The following is a 13,013-nucleotide window of genomic DNA, read 5'->3' on the forward strand; positions in this document are numbered from 1 at the left end:
TGTGGACCTGATGGCTTACCCCCAGAACATCACTGTGCCACCAGATGGCCTCTTTCTCAAGGAGGTGGAGTATTGCGAACTCGTCTTGGAGACTGAAACAACAGAGGTGGAAGGGCAGCCTCCTTGCATGCACCATGGCTTACGACAGGACTCTCTTCCAAGCTGTTGGGACAGAGCGGGGCAGGGGATAAGTGGGGAAGTGCGATGGAATTTGCTGTGTTGGCATATTTATTTGTTAATAATTTGTACTAAGTGTGAGTTTATTTGTATTATGGCTTCATTGTGTACTTTGTATAATACTTCTTGCGTTTTTTTCTTGTACACCACTTAAAGATATTTTTATATATTAAGCGGTATAGAAGTAGTTTAAATAAATAAATAAGGGGCTTGTGGCAATAACGTATAGTAAAAACCAGGAGCTCTAAAAAATATTTTGTTTTCAACACTTACATCCCTCCCTTTAGAAAGGTGTTTATGAAAACACAGGGCAGCAGCTTACAGCGATCCAGCCAGGAATTTAGTGGTTCAGTAGCCTGCTGCTGTGGCCCACGCAGGCAATACACTAGAAACTATACATTTAAAATGAAATGAAAGCTCGACTTTTATTGTTGATACAGGCAACTCATTTTATAATTTATTATAGCTGTATCGTGTAGAGTTCTTTTATTTTTAGGTTGGTTTTAATTTATGATTTGTTGATATGTCAGGGCTTCTGTTTGTACATTGTAGCTCAGCCTTTCCCAACCAGTGTGCCTCCAGATGCTGTTGGACCACAACTCCCATCAGCCTCAGCCAGCATTGCCAACGGTCAGGAAAGATGGGTGTTGTGGTCCAACAACATCTGGAGGCACACTGGTTGGGAAAGGCTGTTGTAGCTGTTATCTTACACCAGGGCTTCTGCTGCTACACCTGTTGCGTGACTGTTCTTCGCACTTCAGCCACCCTGAGATAAAACCGAGGTAAAGGAAAGCGGAAACTGAGGCAGCGCCTTATCAACGGCCGACGCCGGCTGAGGGGGCGGAGCTATAACTCTGCCCCGCCCACTCGAGCCTTCTCCCTCTTGCAGGGAAGGGGAAGGGAGGCAAACAGGGCCCCGCTTCCTCCTTTTATGGGCTTCCTCAGTCACCAGGCCCCGCCCACTCTGGGAGGCAGGAGCGCGGACGCCCGCCTAAAGTCCGTGCGGGACTCCGCGAGCCTGTTACCCAATCGGCTGCGTCGGTAGGCGGGGCGAAAGGGAAAGGAGGTGGGCGTGTCAGGGGCAGAAAGGAGTGGGAGGGGCTGCGGCGAGGCCGGCTGTGAAAGGCTCAATGGCGGCCAGTTACCCGTATGGGCAGGTAAGCTTTCGAGCAAAAAGCAGCGAATCTTTTCTCTTGCTGTTGTGGTAGCTGACGGAAGCCTTCGGGGGATGGGGAGAGCCGCCTATTACCTAGACGACAGAGCATTTCCGGGGGGGGAGAGAGAGAAAGAGAGAAAGAAAATAGGCGGGTTGGGCGTTGCCTAGACAACGATTAGGACCCAGGAGTCGTGGTGTGTGGTCCCGAGGAGGTCAGAGGGTGAAACGTATGCAAACAGGAAAAAGATCTCTCCTGGAGTGACGTCATGGTTAGCATGGGCCCGTGGAATGACGTCATGGTTAGGATTGGGGGGCAGGAGGTTCCGGGGGGAAGCTTTCTGGTCCTGCCCTTTGGGTGGCCAGAGGAGAGCTGCGGTAGCAGCGAGGCAGGTAGCACCGTGGGTCTTTCCTTTGGAGTAAGCCCCACGGTGTTCAGTGGGCTTGGCCCCTTGGTAAGTGGGCTTAGGGAAGGGTGGTCCCTGGGAGGCTCAGCTGGGCATAGGAGCCTTCTGGACTGAATCTCAGCCAAGCTCTCAGGTAGCCGCTGGTCTCCCTCTCTCTCTGCCTTGGCCCCTGAAAGCTGGAAATAATATTACTCTCCTACCTTGCAGGGTTATCCTGGGAAAAGGGGATCCCTTCAGTGTAGTGGAACAGCTGTGATCTCAATCTCGCCTCTGCAATGAGCGGGTGGCCCCTGGCAAGCTGCTTCTGTTTCAGCACCTACTCTCTTAAACAGTAATAGTCACCTATGGGAATTATGGGGATGAGTCAGGAAGTGTTTTAAGCATTTCTAAGCAATCTCGTCTGATCTCGGAAGCTAAGCAGGGCCAGGCCTGGTTAGCACTTGGATGGGAGACCGCCTGGGAATACTGGGTGCCGTAGGCTTAGAGGAAGGCAATGGTAAACCATCTCTGAATACCTCTTACTATGAAAAACCTATGAATATATCAAAAAAAATTTATAGGGTTGCCATAAGTCATAATCAACTTGAAGGTATATAACAACAACAAAAGATACTGAACTATGAACGGGGATGTCCTCGGTTTGAACCTTGCCCCTGCCTTGTGCTCACTGTCATTCAGCCTCTGCATTTCCCATTTGCAATATGGAGATGATACAGGCCTGCCTTACAGGGCTGTTGTAATCCTGAAAAGAACCACATCAATGTTTGGTGGGACTGATATTAATTAGAGGGAGCAGATGGGTTGCTTTTTTACAACCTGCTCCTAGAGGCATATTCACTTTGGACATATCCAGTGTTGCCTTTCTCCCAAGGGAGGGTGCCTAAGGAGTGGAGCTGCTGTGGTTGGGTCAGAAGAGCAAAGTCCTGAAAGGAGGAAGGAGAGAAACTTCATTTAACAGAATTCCCTTTCCTGTGCAGCTTGGCATCTGAGGAATGGGAGGAAGGCATCTAACATCTTTGTGCCCGCATCTCCTCCTGCATAATCTCCAGAGTCAAGGGCTGTGAGAGGCAGCCACGGGAGGCCGTGGCTCACTGCTTCAGTGGTTGGTTCCAGGCCAGGAGATTCAGCTGCAGAGCAGCACTTGTTGGAACACTGGAAAGCTAGGAGCAGAATTTAAATAAACCTTTGCCCTCCTCTAGCAATATGTGTCCCATTGTCTGTTTCAGTGTGCATTAAATTATGTTGTTAGCTATCTTGAGAACTTTGGTTAGTAGGTGAGGTATAAATACACCAAAACAAATCATCTACAAGAGTCACCGCGAGTCCTACTCTCTTCTTTCATGTTCTCTCAGCCTGTTTTTGCAGTCTGGCCTAGCTACGTATATAGTAGCCTAGCAGCAGTTGTCTGGTTTCTGGAGCAGAGACCTCCTTTAGTGTGTGCATGTACATGTACACACACACACACACACAAACACACACACACATTAATCCCCAACCAAATTCAAGCTTGAGTATAGCTATGCTGGTTCAGATTTCTCCCTTCTTACCCTTGTCTTTCCCCACATTCTATCCTCACTGGTCAGCTTTAGATTGTAAGCTCCTTGCAGCAGGGACCGTCTCTCTGCTTTAGGTACATGGCACTAAAAAAAAGAACTTCCCCCCAGGAAATGAACTTTGCACCATCTACCAGTGTAACCCTTTTCATAAAGGAACAGCTTTCCTCTACTTTTTTTGGAGGGGGAGAAGGGGAGAGAGCTGAAGGGACTGCCTAGGGACCACTGTGGTAAAAGGCCAAAGGCTCAGAAATGGAAGGGCAGGCAATATATGAAAAAAGCAGTTATTGTTCTTATTAATTTCATTTGTGTCACCTCCCATGAGGCATCCTAAACACAGAAAAAACATAAATAATGACATGTATAATAGTTAAAACCATTGCATCTATAAAAACAATTTTAAATAACAGTTATAAATATATAAAAACACATTTAAGACATGCATAAAATAGATTCAAACCCAAGATGGATGCCAACTGGGATAAAGATTTTTAGAAGGCTTTTTGAAAGAGGAAGCATCTTTAACAGGTGCTCAAAAGACAATAGCAATGTTTGTTCATGGAAGCGGGGGTTTAACATTAACATTAAACAAGGGCAATGGGTGAGGGGGAAAGCAGAGGGGAGCTGCCTACTTTCCCTTTCCATAGTCTGCCCCCTCAGGCATGGGAATGGGGGTGGGCTCCCCTTAGCTTCAGGGGGTGTCCCACTCCTTGCTTGGGCCTCATCCTGCTCCCCACTTTGTGAATAGTGCAAACATGTGTACAGGAAACTTCACCTGTCATCAAGTTTGGCCCAGACACCACTGGAAAAGCCAGGGTGAGCATTCCCAAAAGGCAGAAGTAGGGAAGGAAAGGGATTGTGAGTACCCAAAGAGAGGAGTAGAGAGCAAATCCAGCAAGACACCTCCAGATGTCAGAGTGAAGCCAGTATACCCTGGTCTTTCGAAAGGTGGGATTATTCTGCCATCCTGTGCCCCCCCCGGCACGTCATTCTTCATGCAGTGAGATCCTTGGTCCATAATGGTGTGCTAGAGTGCCTTTCCGGCTGCTTTCACCAACACTGCATGACTTGGAGGTAACAGATAGGGGGCACATCTACTGCCCGCCCCCGATTAATGGCTTTAATGCTTGACTTGCTTGTCAGTAGAATTCATTTGTTACACTTTGTGACTTAGAATCCTGTGGTGGAGTCCTCTGATCAACCAGGTTGTGGCGGAGGCTCTGGGATGTCAGGGCTGTGATGTCATCTCCTGCTCTGCCTGTTCAGCAGGTTCAGTGGAGAACTGTCAGCCCCTGAGGCTTTGGGGGCAGCTGTAGCTGTAGGCCTTGACCTTGCAGTTTTCCATAGGCTTCTGCACTGAGGCATCCCAAAAGCCTTTGACGGTACTGCTGGAGATGCAACACCTTGCTGTGCCCAGACTCTTGAGCACTGCTTAAATGCAAATTCCTTGCCTATAATTAAATGTGAGACAAAGTATTATTGTACAGTTCTGTATCAGTGCAAAAATCTTCTTCCCAAAAGCCCTTAAGCTCTGAATCCTGGGAAGCCATTCTTACTGTTCCACTTGTTTCTCAGGATCTGTGAACAAGAAAACTCCCCCTTATTCCTGACTGATCAATCCAAAATAATTTATCAGACCCAATATTAAAAAAAAAAATTTGCTGCATTTCTATCCCACCGCTTGATGGTATATAGCAGTTTTCACACATAAACATGCACGCTTCCACCCCCATGTTTCTTTCTCACACACACATACATGCACCTTGTGAGGTAGGTTGGGCTGAGGGAGAGTGGTTGGATCAAGGTCACACAATAAGCTTCAAGCTGAGTGGTGATTTGAACCCAGGACTCCCTTGTCCTATTCTGACTCTCTAGCTGCCACTCTACACTGACTCTACATCCTGATAGTTCCAGTCATGAATTAGTACTATGGCTTTGCATGCACACTCAGGGCTGTAGAGTTAATCTCTGTGCATTACAATGTCTTGAATGTGCACTGTGAGTGCTGAGGCTGCTCCTTCCACTTCCTTGGCTTTTGGATGTTAATGGGGTATAGAAAGTGAGGAGCTGACTCATTGCCTGTTCCTTTCATAGTTGTTTCCTTCTCCTGTAGGGTTACCCTGGATCTGCAGGACCAGCTCCGGGTGCTCCGCAAGGCAGCTACCCTGGAGGTCAGTATGGCGGTGGGCTGCCTCCTGGCGGCTCCTACGGTGGACCAGCACCTGGTGGTCCATATGGGCCACCATCTGGTGGAGGACCTTATGGCCAGCCTTCCTCTGGGACTCCCAGTGGAATGTATGGAGGAGGCCCAGCGCCAGGCGGACCCTATGGGCAACCCTCTACGAATCCCTATGGTGCCCCTCAGCCTGGCGCCTATGGGGCAGGAGGTCCTGGAGGTGAGTGTTAAAAGGACTTGTAGCTGTTCTGATGACTTGGTGCTTTCAGGTGGATTGGTAGTGTTGCATAATCCTAGGAAGGTCTCGAGGTCTCATACACTGGCATATGGTATGGTTTGTGAATTCAAATGACATGGTCTCCGTGGTCTCTCTCTCTCTCTCTCTCACTGTCTGGCCTCTTATTCACCACAAGCCATTCATGCAGGCCCATTACGTTTGGCTAGTAACACCCTGTTGACTTGCAGCATTTTGTAAGGCTTCTTGCCAGAGTCTCCCAAGATTCACTATCTGCTGTTTATAAAGGGCTTCAAGCACCCAAGGCTTTGATAGATCTTTGGTATCTATCATTTAAAGAGCCTCTTGGTGTGCAGCTGGAGCCCTTGACACATATTTTGCACTGCAGAGTTGGAGAAGCAGTTGCTAATTGAATTATTCATCTCCATTTAGACTGGCAGTTCAGAAAGACATTCTCATCACATTATTTAAGGTGCCAAAGTGGGAGTCAAAAGGCACCGAAGCTGCCACCCCTGATTGTTGGAAATAAAAGTTTATGGCTGTGCATCTGTCTCCTGTAACTGGGTAACATTTACATCCTGCTGAAATGAGACACCTTCCGCATGTTTGCACTCAACTTTACAAACTATCTGAAGGGATCTCATTTATTTCCCTTCTGTTTTTACAAGGCTTCGCAACCCAACTCCTGGCTGGGGCAGGGGATCGAGACGTCTTCTGCAGGATTAATAACTTGGCTATTTAAAAAAAAGCTTTTAGAAAATAAGGGCTGATTCAGCAGGCGCGAGAGAGGGCCTGTCCGATCCCTCTTGCTCTAGCTGCCAAAAACCTGCTGAGCTAGACGTTTAACATACATGCTGTGACGGGCACTTGCCGTGCCTTGATGAATGGCCATGAGTGTCTCCTAGCCTCTGTTTTGCGCTTTCTCCAACAGGGAACATCCCCCCTGGTGTGGACCCAGAAGCCTTCTCTTGGTTTCAGAGTGTGGATACTGACCACAGTGGCTACATCTCGAACAAAGAGCTCAGGCAGGCCCTTGTCAACTCCAACTGGTCCGCCTTCAATGATGAAACTTGTTTGATGATGATGAGTGAGTCCAGATTTTGAAGATTCAAATCAATTGTGCTGAGGGGGGCTGGAATGCTGATAGTCTTTCAAGGTATTCTGTACTTGGGCACAGCTATTAAGTACAAAATAGACAGAAATAGACAATTCTGGAAGATGCAATATAATGCTTTCTTAAAATATTTGTGGGGGGGAGTTCTTGCTCACAGTTTCCCCAATAATTGCTTTCCCTTTGAAGTTGAAAGTATACAGGTGTCCTACATCAATGTAGATGTGAATTTATGCCAAATTACCAACATCTCTTTAAAAATTATTATTTGGGAAAATCAGATTTCATAGGAGGTGCCTACTCTCCTGATACCACTTCAGACAAAAGTTCTCGAAACCAAAGAATGTGGAACTAGCAAATGGATGGATGCAATGTGCTGGCCAAGACATTGCTGACGGCTGAACAGTCCACATGATCAGAAGTCAGAGTGAATCATATGTGAACCAGTCCAAGTATAACCTTGGCCCTTAAACCGCAGGTTAATCTTAAGCAAGCCTCAGCAACATCCCTCTGCCAAATGTGCAGTATGGAAATGATATTGTTCTTTTGTAAGGATGTATGCCAGGGATGCCCATATGGCAGGAGCACATGCACACACAGAGGGCTTCCCTGACATTCATAAGGTCCCCTCCCCTGGTTGTCCCCTGTGCTGAATTTAGGCTCAAAGAAGCATTCTGCTGTAGCCAATAGAAGAGGTTGTGGTGTGTGCTTGACTTCTCCAGTTTGCAAATATGCCCACAGGCTCAAAAAGGTTGGCAACTCCTGATTATCCTGTCTGCATTGAATGCTTGAAATGCGCTGTCTGCATGCCAAGGATGGTGGTTGTTACTCAATTGCACTTGAAGCTCATGTACTGCCATGCTGGCTTTCCTCAGAAATAGATCTGTACATTGCATTTTTCCTCAACATAAAAATTTCTATAATCTGTTTTTGTCCTGCCCTTTCTCCCAGAAGAGCCTAAGACGGTAATGTAACATTCACAATAAAAAATGATGAAAACAGTGAAAACATTTTTAAAAATCCACAATTCCAGCTGCTAAACATGCCATCCATCAAGTACTAAACACCTGGATGAGCACAAGTGTCTGTAGATGTCATCTGAATGTTGATCATGTGGGAGACAGCTGCACTTCATGAAGGAGGGAGTTTCTTCGTGTAGTAAGATGCCACAGAGAAGGCCCTGCTGTAGGCTGCCATGCACACCTGGCAGCACCACCAGCAAGGTCCCCCTTGCTAGTCTTAAGACCCAAGATGGTCATTATTGGGGGAGCAACAACAATAGGAAGTGGCTAGCATCCAAACCAAGAAAAAAGGGAGGACAAAAACCAAGATGCTAGAAAAGTAGGAATTTATTGTATGTTTAAACCCAATGCGTTTCAGCCTGTTGATTTTCAGGCCTTCATCAGGGGCTATAAATAAAACAGCAAGGACAAATTTACTTACATGAACATATAAAATCATACATATAAAATCTATAAATAGTCTGACTTACAGTGCAGGCTAACGAGAAGTTCAAATAAGCAGACCACTTACAACAGTATCAAAGAACAGAACATTAGGCATGTGTATATATACAAGCAACCATAAATAAGATATCAGTGGAATCACTTTCGTATTTTTCTTATTACTAAATGGCAGCCATCTGGGAGTGGAAAATAAGTTAGGGACCATGGATATTTTCTGGATTTCATAATAGAGGAAGAAACTCAGGCTCCTCATTTAGATCATTAGGGTTCATTGTTTTTAAATTCAGTATCCATGACATCTCTCTCCTAAGTCAAACGTCATTGTTTTCACCACATACTTTTTCTAGAACCCAAAATTTAAGCTTGGCAATAGAGTGATGGCAGTTATTGAAATGACCCACTAAGGGGGCGCCAGACCTCTTGTTTTTAATATTGCTGAGGTGTTCCCCTATGCGTTTTTTAACAATTCTAGAGGTCTGTCCAATATATAATTTCAAACATCCACATTGAATTACATAAATAACTCTGGCAGTATTGCATGTTGAGAAATGATTCAAAGTGTACTTTTTTTGATTAATAGGGTTAACAAACTCCGTCATTTTACATGTAAACCTGCAATAGGCGCAATGTCCACAGGGGTGATGGCCCCTAGGTGCACTAGTGCCTGGCAAGGTATTTGTGATGGGATGAATGTTATCCCTAAATTCATTTTTAATCAGAATGTCCCTTAAATTCCTAGTTCTCTTGAAAGAAATCAGGGGCTGTTCATGACAACCAGGAATATGATGTGTGATGTGCCAGTGTCTTTTTATGCTTTTTTGCAATGTGTTGGTGACATGGTCAAATGTCATTATTGGGGGAGGCAGTCTCTTAAGTACTTAGACTCTGATTAGGGCTTTGTACTGTAGTACCAACTCCCTCACTATTGAGATTAGACAGGCACCCTCCTTGCTGAATTTCAAGCAATTGACACTTTCTTCTTCCAGCTGACATTTCAAGGTAGTACTGGGTTTTATTGTTTCATTGAATATACAGCTGTTTTTATGTATGCTGCTTAGAATTGCAAATGGTGAAGCAGTATATAAATGTCTTAAATAAACACCTTGAATTGCATCCGGTGCCTCATAGGCAGCCAGTGCAAGGCTTTTATTGCTGGTGATTCATAGTCCCACCTTCCTGTCCCATTCAACAATCTGGCATCCGCATTTTGCATCGGCTGCAACTTCCAGATTGCTTTCAAGGGTGGCTCCATGTAGAATGCATTGCAGTAGTCCAAATTGGAGTGGGGTGTCCCGAGTGACAGCTTAGAAACAGAACTAGAAGATGGTAGAGAGAGTGAGTTCCCCCCCACCCAAAAAAAATCTCCACTATATTTAAAAGTCTTAATGTGGCATCCAAAAGATGCACCGGCATTGCTTGGTACATTTTCCTGGGGAAGAGGGTCCCAGTGACAGCAGAGCCCTATAATGCACCTGTAATCACCCATGCTTCCAGGATGTGGCATGCAGAAGGTGTAAAACATTGCATGTTGGGCTGGTATCAGGCAATACTCTTATTGAAAGCAACGTGATGGAGGCATTGTGCTGAACGCACATTTTTTGGCCCTGCTGTTTCCTCTGGTCATATTTCACTGGGTTTTGAAATACTACACAAACCTGATTGACCAGAAGCAAAAGAGAGATGAGACGCCTCTCTTGTGTCGCCTTCAATTCTTGGGGCTGTGTTGGGGTTGGGTGAGGGATTCTCTTCTTTCTGTGGTTTTGAGTCGGCACACACATAGGACAACCGCTCAGGGCTCTGCTCTTTCTTTCCATCTCTGCAGACATGTTTGATAAAACCAAGGGCGGGCGCATGGATCTCTACGGGTTCTCGGCCCTGTGGCGCTTCATCCAACAGTGGCGGAATCTCTTCCAGCAGTATGACCGTGATGGGTCAGGAAGCATTAATTGTAACGAGCTCCATCAGGGTGAGATGCAAGGAGGTGACAGTCATTAGAGCCTCAAGAAGCCTGCCCTGATCTCTGACTGTCTTGTGGACTGGCTATGCAGATGATTGCTTTCAGGCCAAGAGGCTGTTCCACAGCTTTTTCTGCCGTGGGGTTAGTGAGAGCCCCCTCAGTCAGCCAACGGTAGAAATGGGAAGGCCCAGGAGAAAAAGAAATGGAAAAAAATCAGGAAAAAAACCTTCATTATTTTTCTGTCGATTTTCCCATTTTTTTGCGGGGGGGGGGACACAGGACACAAACTCAGCCCCTCCTCATTTTTCCATTTTTTTCTGGGGCCTTCACATCTCTAGCCAGCAGGAACCAGAAGATAACCTCTTGTGCCCCTGTGCTTCCAGACTGAACCGACCAGTCTTCCATTAATCCACTGACACAATCAAAATCCTCAATAACTGTTAATGGGACTGAATCACCCCATAATGCATTATGACAAGCTCCATCAGCTTTTGCCAACCTGGTGCCCTCCAGATGTTTTGTACAACCCCGTCAGCTGGTGAATGCTGCGCTAAAACCTGCTAAAATGGTATAAATTTTGAGGTTTTGCATCAGACCTTTGTAGCTCTCTTGCTTAATGTCTGGAGAGCAGGTGAGCAAACTTCAGGAAGTTCTGACAGCAGTGGTGGTTGAACCATGGCTCATAAGACTGGTGGGGCGTCTTGGGAGTGGGACCATAGCTCAGTGGTAGAGTGCACGCTTTGCACGCAAAAGTTCTGTCCTTGCCATTTCCAAGTAGGGCTGGGAAACAATCCCTATCTGAAGCCCTGGAGAGTTGATATCGCTCATTGCTGACAGTTCTGAGCTTGATGGACAAAGGGTCTGACCCTGTCTCAGGCAGCTGCCTATGGCAGTCTGAGTAAGTTCATCAGACTCTAAATGCAATTCCCTGGTGTGGCTGTGTGGGGTGTGCATTGGGGGTTTAATGGCTAGGCCTACAAATGGAGCAATAAACTGGTCTGGGAAGCAGCTCAGCAGACACAGTGATGGTTTAACGCTGCACCAGATGGGGGAGTGGAAAAAATGCATCATCAGGGTTGGTTGGAAAGTACAGCCATCTAGAAATACTGCTGTGTGGCTCTTCCGTGTTTGAAGCCTCGGCTCTGAGAGACTCGAGAAGGGCTGTCCTGTCTCGGTATCACATTCAGGTTAGCATTTTGGGAGAAAGGGGGAAAGTTTAGTATTTAGGCAGTAAATGATGATGCTGTTGTTATGAAAAGCAGTTTTATCCACCTCTTCAGCTGAAAAGATTCCCAGAGTAGCTTACAAAGATCTCTGATAAGGCAACAGTAATAAAACTATAATAATAACATCCATGAACCGTCTGTGACTTCCACCCGTGGCACTGTGAAGCATGGGTTCTCATTTTCTCCCTCTCTCATACTGTTCTCCTAGCTCTCTCCCAAATGGGGTACAACCTGAGCCCCCAGTTTTCCCAGCTGCTGCTGTCGCGTTACTCCCAGAAGGCTGCCAATCCTGGTATCCAGCTGGACCGTTTCATCCAAATCTGCACCCTGCTCCAGTCAATGACTGAAGCCTTCCGGGAAAAGGATACTGGCATGACAGGCAGCGTACGACTCAACTATGAAGACTTCCTTATGATGTCAGCTACTCGCATGTTCTGAGGCCTTTTCCTTTTGGAGAGCAAGGGATGTGGATGGTGTTGGTGACCCTGCTGGCGGTTGTTGGCATTTCCATCAAAGGCCCTGAAGGAAGAGCTACTGTGGAGGAACAGCCCCTTGGTCCGGAGGGCATCATGTTGCAAAGGAAAATGAGATTGGCCTTCTCCATCTTACTCGTATAATGCCAGATGTTTAGGTGCTGCTAGATCGATTCTTTCAAAAGTTCAGATGATTGGTTCAGTTTCATTGCCATGAAGCATCTGCCCCATGTAGCCACTACAGGGCAAGCCACAAACCCCGGCCAAAATGTGCATGTGCAGCAGCTGCACCAAGGCCTCTCCCTGTAGAGTTTTCTCCTCTGCACCCGTCCCTTGCTAAGCAGTTTGAATACTACTTCTTGCTCCTAAATCGCCCTTCAGGGGTTTGTTGGTGCAACCTGGAATCAGCAAAGCAGAAAATGACCCCAAGGGGAGTGAATTGGGCTCCATGCTTTTATGTCAACAGCAGTCAGGATTCCTGCATTCCCATGTGAAGTATCATGCACAACTGCCCTCTTTGCCATTAGATGGGTAACGAGACTGTGAGCCAAGATTTCAGACTCTTCCTGCAGACGGGTGAAGATTTGGCCCTCTGATCAATGTATCTCCCCCGGGTTTCCTCTTGCAGTGCTAAAGTGCAAGCTCCCTTGCCAACAACTCGTAGCTCCTCCTCTTCAATTGCCAACATTTTGCTTGTGATTTTTCTAGGGGCCAAAATCATGGGTAATGACGTGTCAGTAATAGGTTTATACTTACGTAAAGCTCTATACAATAAAGGACGCTGGGCACTGAGAAACCCTTTTTTTTCTACTGTGTGTTTCTTTTTTGCATGAGAACTCTACAAATCTTGTGTATCAAGCGGTGAGATGTTGATGCCTTGTATGTTCCCCATTTTTTTTCTTCCATGATCAATTCTCTGGGCTTCTATATCCTCTAACCACCTGCCCAGTGTTTTTTTCTCTTTCCTTGCAAAAGAAACAAGCTATGCATATTAAATCTTGTGCATTAGTTCCCATTGCTTTAGATTATATTTTTTTAAGTATCCAGGGCTGATGCCTTCTCGCCTGGAAACCCTCCTG

At 46.3% G+C, this 13,013-nt stretch overlaps 1 protein-coding gene across 2 annotated transcripts; it reads left to right on the forward strand.

Moving 5' to 3' along the window:
• Window positions 1–1,224: 1,224 nt before the first annotated feature.
• Window positions 1,225–12,733, forward strand: PEF1 (penta-EF-hand domain containing 1). 2 transcript variants are annotated; one of them, XM_061597521.1, is made up of 5 exons: window positions 1,225–1,334; window positions 5,404–5,686; window positions 6,633–6,788; window positions 10,101–10,244; window positions 11,670–12,733. In XM_061597521.1, the coding sequence occupies exons 1-5, from the start codon at window positions 1,308–1,310 to the stop codon at window positions 11,897–11,899; spliced, it is 840 nt and encodes a 279-aa protein (XP_061453505.1). In that variant the 5' UTR covers window positions 1,225–1,307; the 3' UTR covers window positions 11,900–12,733. The 2 variants fall into 2 exon arrangements, with proteins under 2 accessions (XP_061453505.1, XP_061453506.1); XM_061597522.1 differs by lacking the exon at window positions 1,225–1,334 and adding an exon at window positions 1,534–1,602.
• The last annotated feature ends 280 nt before the right edge of the window (window positions 12,734–13,013 follow it).

The sequence above is a fragment of the Rhineura floridana genome, chromosome 15 (genome assembly GCF_030035675.1).
Source record: "Rhineura floridana isolate rRhiFlo1 chromosome 15, rRhiFlo1.hap2, whole genome shotgun sequence".
Classification (NCBI taxonomy): domain Eukaryota; kingdom Metazoa; phylum Chordata; class Lepidosauria; order Squamata; family Rhineuridae; genus Rhineura; species Rhineura floridana.